The sequence below is a fragment of the Antedon bifida genome, chromosome 3, assembly GCF_963402885.1.
Source record: "Antedon bifida chromosome 3, ecAntBifi1.1, whole genome shotgun sequence".
Classification (NCBI taxonomy): domain Eukaryota; kingdom Metazoa; phylum Echinodermata; class Crinoidea; order Comatulida; family Antedonidae; genus Antedon; species Antedon bifida.
In genome coordinates this window covers 18,020,208-18,036,814 of record NC_136228.1, presented here as the reverse complement: position 1 = coordinate 18,036,814, position 16,607 = coordinate 18,020,208, and the positions used below count along the sequence as shown (strand labels likewise).

General features: G+C 30.3%; 1 protein-coding gene across 1 annotated transcript; it reads right to left on the bottom strand.

The window, feature by feature from the left end:
* Nucleotides 1-11,193: 11,193 nt before the first annotated feature.
* Nucleotides 11,194-16,377, bottom strand: LOC144838190 (uncharacterized). Its single transcript, XM_078693550.1, has 6 exons — nucleotides 16,298-16,377; nucleotides 13,395-13,490; nucleotides 12,940-13,077; nucleotides 12,502-12,597; nucleotides 12,186-12,287; nucleotides 11,194-11,950 (listed from the first exon to the last, which is right to left on the bottom strand). The coding sequence occupies exons 1-6, from the start codon at nucleotides 16,375-16,377 to the stop codon at nucleotides 11,194-11,196; spliced, it is 1,269 nt and encodes a 422-aa protein (XP_078549676.1).
* Between the last annotated feature and the right edge of the window lie 230 nt (nucleotides 16,378-16,607).

Sequence of the window (16,607 nt, the reverse complement as noted above, 5' to 3'; positions counted from 1 at the left end):
AAACCACTTAATATTGATTATACCACTGCTAGAACTATAAAAGAGGACAATTTATGAAATAATTTTATTGAAATAGCTCTAGGTTTGATTTTTTAGGGTGAAAAATGTTAATTTTGGATAAATTTACAGATTTTACCATTTAGAACTGTAAAAGAAGACAATTTTTGAAATCAATTTATTGAAATAGCTCTAAGTTTGACTTTTTAGGGTGAAAAATGTCAATTTTGGATAAATTTACAGATTTTACCATTTAAACTGCGTAAATTTAATGCAAACTTAAAAAAAACACCCCACAAACATCATTCAAACCACTTAATATTGATTATATCAAAGTTATCAAACTATGATTACACTGATCATATCCAACATTGTGATATAGGATATTATTAATAGTTGATTGATAAGGTAGATATTAAAAAACTAAACAGATAATATCCAACAGTATGATAAAGATTATTAATATTAATTAATGATGATGTATCTATATTAAAAGATTTTTGCTCAGTTATCAAATTATGACTATACACTGATCATATCCAACAATGTGATATAGATTATTAATAATAATTATTGATGAGGTAGATATTAAAAGATGCATGCTCAGTTATCAAATTATGACTACACTGATCATATCGAACAATGTGATATAGATTATTAATATTATTATTGATGAGGTAGATATTAAAATATGCGTGCTCGGTTATCAAATTATGACTACACTGATCATATCCAACAATGTGATATAGATTATTAATAATAATTATTGATGAGGTAGATATCAAAAGATGCGTGCTCAGTTATCAAATTATGACTACACTGATCATATCGAACAATGTGATATAAGATATTAATCATAATTATTGATGAGGTAGATATTTAAAGATGCGTGCTCAGTTATCAAATTCTGACTACACTGATCACATCTAACAATGTGATATAGATTATTAATAATAATTATTGATGAGGTAGATATTAAAAGATGTGTGCTCAGTTATCAAATTATGACTACACTGATCATATCGAACAATGTGATATAGATTATTAATATTACTTATTGATGAGGTAGATATTAAAAGATGCGTGCTCAGTTATCAAATTATGACTACACTGATAATATCCAACAGTGTGATATAGATTATTAATATCAATTATTGATGAGGTAGATATTTAAAGATGTATGCTCAGTTATCAAACTATGACTACACTGATCATATCCAACATTGTGATATAGGATATTATTAATAGTTATTGATAAGGTAGATATTAAAAAACTAAACAGATCATATCCAACAGTATGATAAAGATTATTAATATTAATTAATGATGATGTATCTATATTAAAAGATTTTTGCTCAGTTATCAAATTATGACTACACTGATCATATCCAACAATGTGATATAGATTATTAATAATAATTATTGATGAGGTAGATATTAAAAGATGCATGCTCAGTTATCAAATTATGACTACACTGATCATATCGAACAATGTGATATAGATTATTAATATTAATTATTGATGAGGTAGATATTAAAATATGCGTGCTCGGTTATCAAATTATGACTACACTGATCATATCGAACAATGTGATATAGATTATTAATATTAATTATTGATGAGGTAGATATTAAAAGATGCGTGCTCAGTTATCAAATTATGACTACACTGATCATATCCAACAATGTGATATAGATTATTAATATTAATTATTGATGAGGTAGATATTAAAAGATGCATGCTCAGTTATCAAATTATGACTACACTGATCATATCGAACAATGTGACATAGATTATTAATAATAATTATTGATAAGGTATATATTAAAAAATAAACAGATCATATCCAACAGTGTGATATAGATTATTAATATTAATTAATGATGAGGTAGATATTGAAAGATGGGTGCTCAGTTATAACATTATGACTACACTGATCATATCCAACAATGTGATATAAATTATTAATAATAATTATTGATGAAATAGATATTGAAAGATGGGTGCTCAGTTATAAAATTATGACTACACTGATCATATCCAACATTGTGATATAGGATATTATTAATAGTTATTGATAAGGTAGATATTAAAAGATGCGTGCTCAGTTATCAAATTATGACTACACTGATCAGTTCCAACAATGTGATATAGATTATTAATAATAATTATTGATGAGGTAGATATTAAAAGATGCGTGCTCAGTTATCAAATTCTGACTACACTGATCATATCGAACAATGTGATATAAGATATTAATAATAATTATTGATGAGGTAGATATTAAAAGATGCGTGCTCAGTTATCAAATTCTGACTACACTGATCACATCTAACAATGTGATGATATTAATAATAATTATTGATGAGGTAGATATTTAAAGATGCGTGTTCAGTTATCAAATTATGACTACACTGATCATATCGAACAATGTGATATAGATTATTAATAATAATTATTGATGAAGTAGATATTAAAAGATGCATGCTCAGTTATCAAATTCTGACTACACTGATCACATCTAACAATGTGATATATGATATTAATATTAATTATTGATGAGGTAGATATTAAAAGATGCGTGCTCAGTTATCAAATTATGACTACACTGATCATATCGAACAATGTGATATAGATTATTAAAAATAATTATTGATAAGGTATATATTAAAAAACTAAACAGATCATATCCAACAGTGTGATATAGATTATTAATATTAATTAATGATGAGGTAGATATTGAAAGATGGGTGCTCAGTTATAAATTTATGACTACACTGATCATATCCAACATTGTGATATAGGATATTATTAATAGTTATTGATAAGGTAGATATTAAAAAACTAAACAGATCATATCCAACAGTATGATAGAGATTATTAATATTAATTAATGATGATGTATCTATATTAAAAGATTTTTGCTCAGTTATCAAATTATGACTACACTGATCATATCCAACAATGTGATATAGATTATTAATAATAATTATTAATGAAATATATATTGAAAGATGGGTGCTCAGTTATAAAATTATGACTACACTGATCATATCCAACAATGTGATATAGATTATTAATAATAATTATTGATGAGGTAGATATTAAAAGATGCGTGCTCAGTTATCAAATTCTGACTACACTGATCATATCGAACAATATGATATAAGATATTAATAATAATTATTGATAAGGTAGATATTAAAAGATGTGTGCTCAGTTATCAAATTATGACTACACTGATCATATCGAACAATGTGATATAGATTATTAATATTAATTATTGATGAGGTAGATATTGAAAGAGTCGTGCTCAGTTATCAAATTATGACTACACTGATCACATCTAACAATGTGATATAGATTATTAATAATAATTATTGATGAGGTAGATATTAAAAGATGCGTGCTCAGTTATCAAATTCTGACTACACTGATCACATCTAACAATGTGATATATGATATTAATATTAATTATTGATGAGGTAGATATTAAAAGATGCGTGCTCAGTTATCAAATTATGACTACACTGATCATATCGAACAATGTGATATAGATTATTAATCATAATTATTGATAAGGTATATATTAAAAAACTAAACAGATCATATCCAACAGTGTGATATAGATTATTAATATTAATTAATGATGAGGTAGATATTAAAAGATGCGTGCTCAGTTATCAAATTCTGACTACACTGATCATATCCAACAATGTGATATAGATTATTAATATTAATTATTGATGAGGTAGATATTAAAAGATGCGTGCTCAGTTATCAAATTATGACTACACTGATCATATCGAGCAATGTGATATAGATTATCAATAATAATTATTGATGAGGTAGATATTAAAAGATGTGTGCTCAGTTATCAAATTCTGACTACACTATCATATCCAACAATGTGATATAGATTATTAATAATAATTATTGATGAGGTAGATATTAAAAGATGCGTGCTCAGTTATCAAATTCTGACTACACTGATCATATCCAACAATGTGATATAGATTATTAATAATAATTATTGATGATGAAGATATTAAAAGATGCGTGCTCAGTTATCAAATTCTGACTACACTGATCATATCGAACAATGTGATATAGATTATTAATAATAATTATTGATGAGGTAGATATTAAAAGATGCGTGCTCAGTTATCAAATTCTGACTACACTGATCATATCGAACAATGTGATAATAATTATTTATGAGGTAGATATTAAAAGATGCGTGCTCAGTTATCAAATTCTGACTACACTGATCATATCGAACAATGAGATATAGATTATTAATAATAATTATTGATGAGGTAGATATTAAAAGATGCGTGCTCAGTTATCAAATTCTGACTACACTGATCATATCGAACAATGTGATATAGATTATTAATAATAATTATTTATGAGGTAGATATTAAAAGATGCGTGCTCAGTTATCAAATTCTGACTACACTGATCATATCGAACAATGAGATATAGATTATTAATAATAATTATTGATGAGGTAGATATTAAAAGATGCGTGCTCAGTTATCAAATTATGACTACACTGATCATATCCAACAATATGATGTAGAGTATTAATTATTGATGATGTAGATATTATAAGATGCATGCTAAGTTATCAAATTTTGACTACACTGATCATATTTGATATTGTGATTGATGATGATATATTCATATAAAGAGTTTGTTCTTCTGTACAATACTCACAGTATTTTTTAATCCATCCACATGAAGAAGAGACACAAGAAGAGTTGTTTGAAATTGTGAAGCCTCACAACCTTACTAATTGTGATGACATTTAATATAATATTACAGCCATACACAAACAGTAAGGTAGTTAGGGTCACTACAATCTATTAAAATAATTAACATTAATTAACTGGAAACATTGTTAATTATCAGTTTGAGTTTGACTTTTGTCTCTTTTGTTGTAGAATTGAATCTCTCTTTATCCATTGTTTTCAACCTGAAAATAAACAGGCCTAATACCTTGCCATTAGCAATGAAATCAACTTACACACTAATATTTTATATAGATAGGCTGTCTATGACCCCCAGCCTACCCCTAGCTAGGCCTATGCCTCTCTATACCATTCTGCTGGCTAGCTAGCAAGGCCCTAGGCCTAGTCCTATAATTATTAGCACAGGTCTCATATAGATAGGCCTAGAGTGTTTAGACTGAGCCTGGTTATATGCCTATTTATTTAACTAGGCCTAGGCCTAGGCAGGCATAATCAGCCTAAACTAAGGCCTAATAAACTAGTCTAGGCCTAGGCCCTAAAAACTAGAATACATAGAGCTAGCTAGTTAGGCTAGCCTAGCTACTTATTAGCTAGTAAGTAGGCCTAGCTAGCTAGCCTACCAGTTCCCTAGTAGGGCCTAACCAGGTGGGCCTACCCTAGCTAGGCCTAGTAGTAGGCCTAGTAGTAGTACTACCCTGTAGTAGCCTACTAGGCTAGTACTACTACTAGGCCTACCTAGCTAGACTAGCCCTAGTAGTAGGCCTAGGCTATATGCCTAGTAGTACTAGGCCTACCTAGGCTACTAGCTAGAGTAGAGAGATGCTAGCCTACCTAGGCCTAGGCCTAGCTACTCTAGGCTAGGCCTACTATAGGCCTAGCTAGGCCTAACTAATCTGCCCTTTTTGGAGGCTAAAATATTGTCTAAAATAAGCTATGACCTACAAACATAGCTTAACTATCTGTTAAGGGTGACACTTATGATGGGTAATCATTAAAATATGCTTCTAAATCTACCTTTTTGGCTTGCAATCTTAATATCCGGCCTAGGCTAGGCCTGCACGGATCAGGTAGCGAAACGAACGAAGTGAGAGCAGAGGAGGAGGAGGCCTAGCTAGGGCCTAGGTTTCAGGCAGAAAAGAACATCTCGTGTTTGTGAAATTATATATCTATTTATAGTTATTTTAAAATATATCCCTAACATTTCAAAAATTATATATATTACTGATAATTAATTATAAGAATGATACTCTACCTAATGATATAATCAATTAAATGTGTTTTTCGTACGAAATTAATTATATACGAGGATGGCATAAGTGATAGTTCTCTGTTATCAAAAAACAACTACATAATATACCTGTCGAGGGAGGCGTTCTTTATTTGAGGGAGAAGTTTTTTATTCGAGGGAGGCGTTCTTTATTCGAGGGAGGAGTTCGTTATTTGAGGAAGGCGTTCTTTATTCGAGGGACGCGTTCTTTATTCGAGAAAGGCGTTCGTTATTCGAGGGAGGCGTTCTTTATTTGAGGGAGAAGTTTTTTATTCGAGGGAGGCGTTCTTTATTCGAGGGAGGAGTTCGTTATTTGAGGAAGGCGTTCTTTATTCGAGGGAGGCGTTCTTTATTCGAGAGAGGCGTTCTTTATTCGAGGAAGTTGTTCTTTATTCGAGGGAGGCGTTCTTTATTCGAGGGAGGCGTTCTTTATTCGAGGGAGGCTTTCTTTATTCGAGGAAGGCGTTCTTTAATCGAGGGAGGCGTTCTTTAATCGAGGGAGGCGTTCTTTATTCGAGGGAGGCTTTCTTTATTCGAGGGAGGCGTTCTTTAATCGAGGGATCGGAGGCGTTCTTTATTCGAGGGAGACGTTCTTTATTTGAGGGAGACGTTCATTATTCGAGGGAGGCGTTCTGTATTCGAGGGACGCGTTTTTTATTTGAGGAAGGCGTTCTTTATTCGAGGGAGGCATTCTCTATTTGAGGGAGGCGTTGTTTATTTGAGGGAGAAGTTTTTTATTTGAAAGAAATAATTTCTAGTAACTTGCTTGATTTCCTTACATTTTTTCTATTTATAAAAGTACATTTATCTTAAATAATCAGAAAATATTTTCTAAATTACAAACATGCAAGCACCAATTAAAATAAATCTAGGTTTACTATTATATAGTTATTATTATTATATGGTTACGTACGTAATTATACCTATGACGATAAATTGATTTTTATCCATCATTGTTTTAGTGGTAATTATTGTGACAGGAATTGTATTAACAGTAAGCTTTATTTCTGCTAAGCCAATAAGTTATTCAGATATTAATATTATGGCACATACATTATCATTAAAACAATGGCATGTTGAAGGTCCTAGTGTTCACAATACCTTTGTACCATAATATACAATTATCATATATTAATATTTAATTTCTGATCATTCTGAAAAGACAAAACAATTACAATGACAAATAACTAATATTTGTTAATTGCCTAAATAAATTACAGTAACTGATAATATTTTTCATTTTTCAGAAAAGAGATTGCAAGCCCAATCTAATAAAAACATTAGACACTGATACTAGACACCGACACATACCATATTGGATGTTATTTCCATTTTCATCTGTTCAGAATTAATTTGGTTCAATGGATTTTGCCAGTTATATTTGTTTACAACTAGCAAACGTAAATTTCTAGCCCTATTATTATTCTTATACTTAAAAAACGAACATTTATTTTTATAAAGGATAGGTGGAATTTACTGTAAAACAGAAGACAATACAAAATGAGGTAAATGATTTGTACAAAATAAAACAACTTTTAACAATTAAATGTACAGCTTGGCTATTGTCACCTTTTTGGGGTCGATACACACCATGGGGTGAGGTTCTCATCACATATTAATTTGACATGATAATATTCAGAGCCATATATATAAAGAGTTACGACATTGAAAATTAGAATTTATCAGAGCCATATATATAAAGAGTTACGACATTGAAAATTAGAAGTCATTTTTGTGTCAAAGAATTCGCACGCTGAGGGCGCGCGCGTCTATTTTGTATAGCGTTTTCCTGTAGTTCATGTATTATTTTTAGATTTTTTTGTCTATGAAATAACGCTTATATTCCGTTTTTATTTTAGTAATTAATGTTATTAATGGTATTAATTTGGTAACATATATATATTGTGTCTATAATAACAAAAGAATAAATTCTAGGGCCTACATGCAAGTCAGAATACATCAAAGCATGAACCAATACAAAAAACACACAAATTCACCCCTCTTTTTATGCAGTATATGGCTCTCTGTGTGTTTTTGACAAAAACTTCCAGAGACTCGTTCATCATTTCATTTATAATAATTTGCCTTTATTGTTTTAATATTGTTCATACCCTATTCAATATATTAACAAATATATCCACGACACTTTATTATTTTATTTAGTCATCAAAGCATGCATTATGAATTGAAAATATTACATAATTGTTATTATTGGACGTAGTTAAGGGATGTTTTGTTCCAAAATCAATCAATCGAACGTTATAATGTACTAGCGCACGGGCGCGCAATATTCTTTGGCGCAAGTACTTCTGTACGCTGTGCACGTCGATATTTCACCGTAAAATGTGCAATTACATTTTTTTAAATATAAGAAAAAGTTGAAAGTATTTTGTTGCTTCTATACTTTACATGCATTAATGGAGACAAGTTTGACACAATTTGATCTGCATATCACGTGACTATAATCCAATGTCGTAACTCTTTATATATATGGCTCTGGAATTTATCAGAGCCATATATATAAAGAGTTACGACATTGAAAATTAGAAGCCATTTTTGTGTCAAAGAATTCGCACGCTGAGGGCGCGCGCGTCTGTTTTGTATAGCGTTTTCCTGTAGTTCATGCATTATTTTTAGATTTTTTTTGTCTATGAAATAACGCCTATATTCCGTTTTTATTTTAGTAATTAATTTTATTAATGGTATTAATTTGGTAACATATATATATTGTGTCTGTAATAACAAAAGAATAAATGCTAGGGCCTACATGCAAGTCAGGATACATCAAAGCATGAACCAATACAAAAAACACACAAATTCACCCCTCTTTTTATACAGTATATGGCTCTCTGTGTGTTTTTGACACAAACTTTCAGAGACTCGTTCATCATTTCATTTGTAATAATTTGCCTTTATTATTTTAATATTGTTCATACCCTATTCAATATATTAACAAATATATCCACGACACTTTATTATTTTATTTAGTCATCAAAGCATGCATTATGAATTGAAAATATTACATAATTGTTATTAATAGGACGTAGTTATGGGATGTTTCGTTCCAAAATCAATCAATCGAACTTTATAATGTACTAGCGCACGCGCGCGTAATATTCTTTGCCGCAAGTACTTCTGTACGCTGTGCACATCGATATTTCACCGTAACATGTGCAATTACATTTTTTTAAATATAAGAAAAAGTTAAATGTATTTTCTTGCTCCTATACTTTACATGCAATAACGGAGACAAGTTTGACACAAATTGATCTGCATATCACGTGACTATAATCCAATGTCGTAACTCTTTATATATATGGCTCTGGAATTTATATACATGAAGCGCCCTCTATTTTCAGCTTATGCGTACGAATAAGTTCATATTGTAAGGTGTCCAAACCAGTTAGACGGTCTCGCTTAAATGAGTCCTGAAAGAAAACAAAAAAAAAAGCAAATCTTAATATATTTCTTAATATTATCTGCAGCTAAGTTTGGCCAAGGTGGAGAGGATAAATATACTATTTACGCTCTGCTTTTACAAAAAAAATGTGTGATTTGCCCAAATATGGTAGATGACATAATCGTGTCCATATATGGACACATCACATTTTTTGTCACGAAGTTTGATAGCTTAAAGCTCTTTCTACACTTTACGTGACAAATAACTGTGATGTGCCCATATGGACGTGATGATGTCATATCACTACCATTATTTGGGCACATCACACTTTTTTGTAAAACTATTTTGATAAAATGATAGTTGTGTTTAGGTCGTGTTTTTCCCCAGAAATGTATTTCTCATTCGATTTATGTCCACTTTTTTATTCTATCTATAGGTAAATGTGACTTATTGCATACACATCACTATTTCTGAGCATAATTAAAAACAAAGCTCTCACACAAAGAAACAAAAAAATATTAAATAAAATACACCATGAAAAATATATAGTTTGGTAATGTATACTTTAGTGGCGCGTTCATCATCTAATTTCGACTACCACCACCATGTGCACATTTTTATTGTTGATTTCAAGTCCGTAAGCAGCAGTTGTTTTATTCCAATACTTTAAATCTTAATTCTATAAATTACTCATTCATATGTTATCATTGAAATGTTTTAAACTGCCGACTGACTGACAGAGTTCAACGTGCATGTCCCTCTCATGCATGTTGTCAATTTATAATGTGCACCCTAGATTAATATTCACAGCGTCTTTTATGTTCGTAAAGTCCCATATCCAGGATTGCTTTCATTTTGGGCTTACAGATATTTCAAAGTGAAGGAATACTTTATGTATAACAAAATCAATGATAATTGTTTGAAGGTTTGCATGGCGAAATCAAATGCATAAACAAATCAATGATTTTATTCTTGACAATTTTTTTTTTTTTAATAATTTGTCAGAGTACTTTATCAGGGAAGAGTGTTGTGCTTTTATTATACTTACTCATCCTATGCGAATTATTATATAACCACATATTAAGGCGGAGCTCGGGTTACTGCCAGTACGTTCTTTTATTTAGTTTAGGTGTGCAAATAAAAGCGAATGTATTGACAATATTTTTTTCGAATCAGTGTTTGGGAAATGTACTAGGTAGAAGGGGCTTATGTTATATCACACACTATAAGCACTGTACTTTACAAACTTAAAACCGACGTGCTTGTGTGATCTCTCAAACCTATGTGTCGTTAAACCGATAGCTTTCAGAGGTATCTGATATTAAGATATCACACACTACTGAAGCACATGATAAAAAAAGAGCATGTAAACAGCTTGCATTATTACCGCTCCAGTCATCACTACCACTGTCTCTGTATCAGGTTGCACAATAATTCCCGAGGATCAGTCACGAAAAGCAACCCTTTCTGTTTTTACAACGAAACGATTTACAGTAGGCCTACCAATATTGTCTAAACGAACAACAAACACATTTTAGATATCATTTTGTTAGTAAAGTTTCACCAAAATATTTATTTGCCATAAAAATATATATACCGTATTGTTTTAATACATTTCTTTGTATAAAAATCTATAAATAATTATTACAATCCAAATATTGCACATTTTGAAAGGTGCAAATATGATTAAAACAGAGATTCAGTATAAAATGTAATATTGATTATTGAATTTGAACATAATGAATGTGTTATACTGGTAAGAGTTTTATTTTTAGATATTAAGTTTGGATAGAAGAGAGATGAGATCGTCAATCGGTGGTCGAGTTTTCTTGCATCTCACAGCCAACTCATTAAGTTGCTGCCAATGGCATGCCTGGGCTACTTCACAAATAACAAAGCAGAGGGCAAAGATGTCGCTTGATGTTACTTCAGCAGCAGGTGGTTCCACAAGTGGTGATGTTATTCCACCCATGTCAATAATCTTGCCCATCCATTCTTCACTTTCATGTGAAAGGAGAATGTTTTCTGCCTTTATGTCATTATGTGCAATTTTGTTCCGGTGGAGAAACTTCACACCATCAGATACTGTCAATAGGATGTTAAGAATTGACCTCCTATTCATGTTGGCGAATTTACTCTTTATTGCTTTTCTAAGAGTAAGAGATGAACTGTCAACTCCAACAAATGAAGAGACAATTTGAATGATGTTATTATCATCTCTTACTACGCCAAACATGAACGGAAATGATGGGTGAGCAGAACATAGTTGCATTGTGCGAGCCTCTATTTTGATGTTATCTGCACTGCCATTTAAGATGGTTTTGACAGCAACCAGTGAGTTGGTTGGATTGTGTCTCATCAGAGAAACTTCCCCGAAAGCGCCTTGACCGATGACCACTGGTGTTTTCGTCTGGTCGACTGGTTTTAGATCCTTCTGGTTGATCACGTTCACGGTTGGCAGGAGACTCAGTAATACATCTGTCTTGTCTTTTCCTTGGTTTGAATCTGTTTGAGCCGATAGCTGAAATCTATTTTTTTTTAAAGTAAAGAAGTTAAATAATTTACCATTTTGTTTACAGAAATATCAGATAATATATTGCCTGCTTATATAAATTGTTAGGCCTACAATAAAAAATAATTATCTGTTAATGAGGAGACTCTTTCATAACACTTGAAGAAGCCAAGCAATAGCATTCTCAGTTTTAAAAAAAGTCAACATCAGAATCCTATTTATGGGCTTGTGATGATATAAGATAATCCTACCTTTGAACTTCTTCAAACAATTCCATAACCTTATTCTCTTCATTCTTTAAAAGTTTCTTGAGCTTTTCTAATTCTATTTCTTTTTGATCGCAATCAACACAGCTAAAAAAATAAACAATACCTGAATGATTTGCTTTGAATTAGCTTGTAATTAACATGTAATTGTTATTATTCTAATTTCCTTTGCATTTTATCTATAGTTTTTAAACAAAATTCAGCTCATCGTTATAAATATAATATTTTAAATTCATTAGTTGACCCTCCGACTGGGGGGTTAGATCTATTTTGGTTATTATTGTACGGACACTACACATACCCTTGTTTTCTTGCACTTTCTGTACGTTGTTTACTCTTTAACATCTTCTTGGCTTCGTTTAGTTGTTCCTTTGCTTCCTTATATTTACTTTCATATCTGTTTTGAATTATATTTTAATAAGTTATATGATAAATGTATGTAATTTCAAAAACTTTGAGAAAAAGATGTCAACAATATTGTTGCATTTATGATTAGTATTGAATGTTGATAATGAAGACTATGATGAGAAGATGATGATGAAATTGTTGGTGTTGAAGATAATCATAACGATAATAATAGTGGAAACAAGTTGTGATAATAATGATATAATCAATAAATACCAGGTTAGCTTTTTATTCAATGGTATCAATTGATTTAGCTAACAAATCCTTTGCATGTTGGATGTGGTGAATTATCACAACATGGGGTTAGCTTTTTCAATAAAAACATTATACTTACTTAGTGTTTGTAGCATTAAGTAATTCTGTTCTCTTTTTCAAAACTTTCTTCAACTGCTCATTTTTTTTCTCTAACTCCTCTACAAGCTTTTCAATTCCTTTTTTCTCTTTGCTCTGTTGGCAATATTTCTCATTCAGCCTGAATTGACAATTGCACATAATGTTAGATGTGTTGAAAATAGCATTAGCTTAATTGATGGTTACTGTAGCTCCTAGTATTTAACTTTTGAATATTTACTTGGCATGTACAGCTTCTAGACATTCAAACTCTTTCTGCAAGTCTTTCCTTTCACTTAACACTTTCTTTACTTCATCATCTTTGTTTTTAAACTCTTCCATCATTCTGAATTAAAAATAAAAATGTTTGAATGAGTTGAAAAATTATCAAATAACAAATAGGTTTAGCTTAATAAGTAATTGTAAAAGTTGTCAAAGATAAAACTGTTCAATACTTACTTGGCATTTACAGCTTTTAACTCTTTCTGTACTTTTTTCTTTTCATTTGACAATTTCTCTATTTCCTCACTATTGTTTCTAGAATCTTCCATCATTCTGAAATTAAGATAAAAATGTTGGTGTTGCAATATTATCAAATCAAAAATATGGTTAGCTTAATAAACTGTAGCTTCATTACTATTAAACCTAGATACAAAAGCAAACATTTCAATAATATTTACTTGGCATTTACAGCTTCTAGACATTCTAAATCTTTCTGTAACTCTTTCCTTTCATTTCCAACTTTCTTTATTTCATCACCTTTGTTTTTAAACTCTTCCATCATTCTGAAATGAAAATGTGTTGAAAAATGATATAGTGTTAGCTTAATAAATTGTTATTGTAGCTCCATTACTATTCAAATAATTAGGTTACAAAGATGAAGTGATCAATACTTACTGGGTATTTACAGCTTCTAACTCTTTCTTTTCATGTATAACTTTCTTTACTTCATCATCTTTATTTTTCAAGTCTTCCATCATCCTGAAATAGAAATGTTCAAGGTATTGAAAATGATATAGTGTTAGCTTAATAAATGGTTATTGTAGCTCCATTATTATTTCAAATAATTATGTTACAAAGATGAACTGATCAATACTTACTGGGCATTTACAGCTTCTAACTCTTTCTTTTCATGTCCAACTTTCTTTACTTCATCATCTTTATTTTTTAACTCTTCCATCATTCTGAAATAGAAATGTTCAAGGTATTGAAAATGATATAGTGTTAGCTTAATAAATGGTTATTGTAGCTCCATTATTATTTCGAATAATTATGTTACAAAGATGAACTGATCAATACTTACTGGGCATTTACGGCTTCTAACTCTTTCTTTTCATGTCCAACTTTCTTTACTTCATCATCTTTATTTTTTAACTCTTCCATCATTCTGAGATAGAAATGTTTGAGGTATTGAAAATGAAATAGGGCTAGCTTAATAAATGGTTATTGTAGCTTCATTATTATTCAAATGTGTTACAAAGATGAACTGATCAATACTTACTGGGCATTTACAGCTTCTAGACATTCTAAATCTTTCTGTAACTCTTTCCTTTCATTTTCAACTTTCTTTATTTCATCACCTTTGTTTTTAAACTCTTCCATCATTCTGAAATGAAAATGTGTTGAAAAATGATATAGTGTTAGCTTAATAAATTGTTATTGTAGCTCCATTACTATTCAAATAATTATGTTACAAAGATGAACTGATCAATACTTACTGGGAATTTACAGCTTCTAACTCTTTCTTTTCATGTCCAACTTTCTTTACTTCATCATCTTTATTTTTCAAGTCTTCCATCATCCTGAAATAGAAATGTTCAAGGTATTGAAAATGATATAGTGTTAGCTTAATAAATGGTTATAGTAGCTCCATTATTATTTCAAATAATTATGTTACAGAGATGAACTGATCAATACTTACTGGGCATTTACAGCTTCTAACTCTTTCTTTTCATGTCCAACTTTCTTTACTTCATCATCTTTATTTTTTAACTCTTCCATCATTCTGAGATAGAAATGTTTGAGGTATTGAAAATGAAATAGGGCTAGCTTAATAAATGGTTATTGTAGCTTCATTATTATTCAAATGTGTTAAAAAGATGAACTGATCAATACTTACTGGGCATTTACAGCTTCTAGACATTCTAAATCTTTCTGTAACTCTTTCCTTTCATTTTCAACTTTCTTTATTTCATCACCTTTGTTTTTAAACTCTTCCATCATTCTGAAATGAAAATGTGTTGAAAAATGATATAGTGTTAGCTTAATAAATTGTTATTGTAGCTCCATTACTATTCAAATAATTATGTTACAAAGATGAACTGATCAATACTTACTGGGAATTTACAGCTTCTAACTCTTTCTTTTCATGTCCAACTTTCTTTACTTCATCATCTTTATTTTTCAAGTCTTCCATCATCCTGAAATAGAAATGTTCGAGGTATTGAAAATGATATAGTGTTAGCTTAATAAATGGTTATAGTAGCTCCATTATTATTTCAAATAATTATGTTACAGAGATGAACTGATCAATACTTACTGGGCATTTACAGCTTCTAACTCTTTCTTTTCATGTCCAACTTTCTTTACTTCATCATCTTTATTTTTTAACTCTTCCATCATTCTGAGATAGAAATGTTTGAGGTATTGAAAATGAAATAGGGCTAGCTTAATAAATGGTTATTGTAGCTTCATTATTATTCAAATGTGTTACAAAGATGAACTGATCAATACTTACTGGGCATTTACAGCTTCTAGACATTCTAAATCTTTCTGTAACTCTTTCCTTTCATTTTCAACTTTCTTTATTTCATCACCTTTGTTTTTAAACTCTTCCATCATTCTGAAATGAAAATGTGTTGAAAAATGATATAGTGTTAGCTTAATAAATTGTTATTGTAGCTCCATTACTATTCAAATAATTATGTTACAAAGATGAACTGATCAATACTTACTGGGAATTTACAGCTTCTAACTCTTTCTTTTCATTTCCAACTTTCTTTACTTCATCATCTTTATTTTTTAACTCTTCCATCATCCTGAAATAGAAATGTTCGAGGTATTGAAAATGATATAGGGCTAGCCTAATAAATGGTTATTGTAGCTCCATTATTATTTCGAATAATTATGTTACAGAGATGAACTGATCAATACTTACTGGGCATTTACAGCTTCTAACTCTTTCTTTTCATGTCCAACTTTCTTTACTTCATCATCTTTATTTTTCAACTCTTCCATCATTCTGAAATAGAAATGTTTGAGGTATTGAAAATGATATAGGGCTAGCTTAATAAATGGTTATTGTAGCTCCATTATTATTCAAATTTGTTACAAAAATGAATTGATATACTTTGAATACTTACTTGGTATTTACAGCTTTCAACTCTTTCTTTTCTTTTGACAATATCTTTATTTCCTCATTATTGATACTAGAATCTTCCATCATTCTAAAATTAAGAGAAAAATGTTTTAATGTATTTATTAATTATTATTAATTGTCAAATAATAAATAAGGTTAGCTTAATAAATAATTGCAAAAGTTAAGATAAAACTGTTCAATACTTACTTGGCATTTACAGCTTCTAACTCTTTCTGTAGTTCTTTCTTGTCATTTGACAATTTCTTTATTTCCTCACTATTGTTTCTAGAATCTTCCATCATTCTGAAATTACA

Excerpts from the sequence above, each read along its gene's own strand:
- LOC144838190 (XM_078693550.1), bottom strand. The coding sequence starts at position 16,377 with ATGGAAGATTCTAGTATCAATAATGAGGAAATAAAGATATTGTCAAAA. Across the intron at positions 13,491-16,297 it reads TTGAAAGCTGTAAATACCAA|AATGATGGAAGATTCTAGAA; the intron begins GTAAGTATTCAA and ends TCTTAATTTCAG. Across the intron at positions 11,951-12,185 it reads TTGTTTGAAGAAGTTCAAAG|ATTTCAGCTATCGGCTCAAA; the intron begins GTAGGATTATCT and ends AAAAAAAAATAG.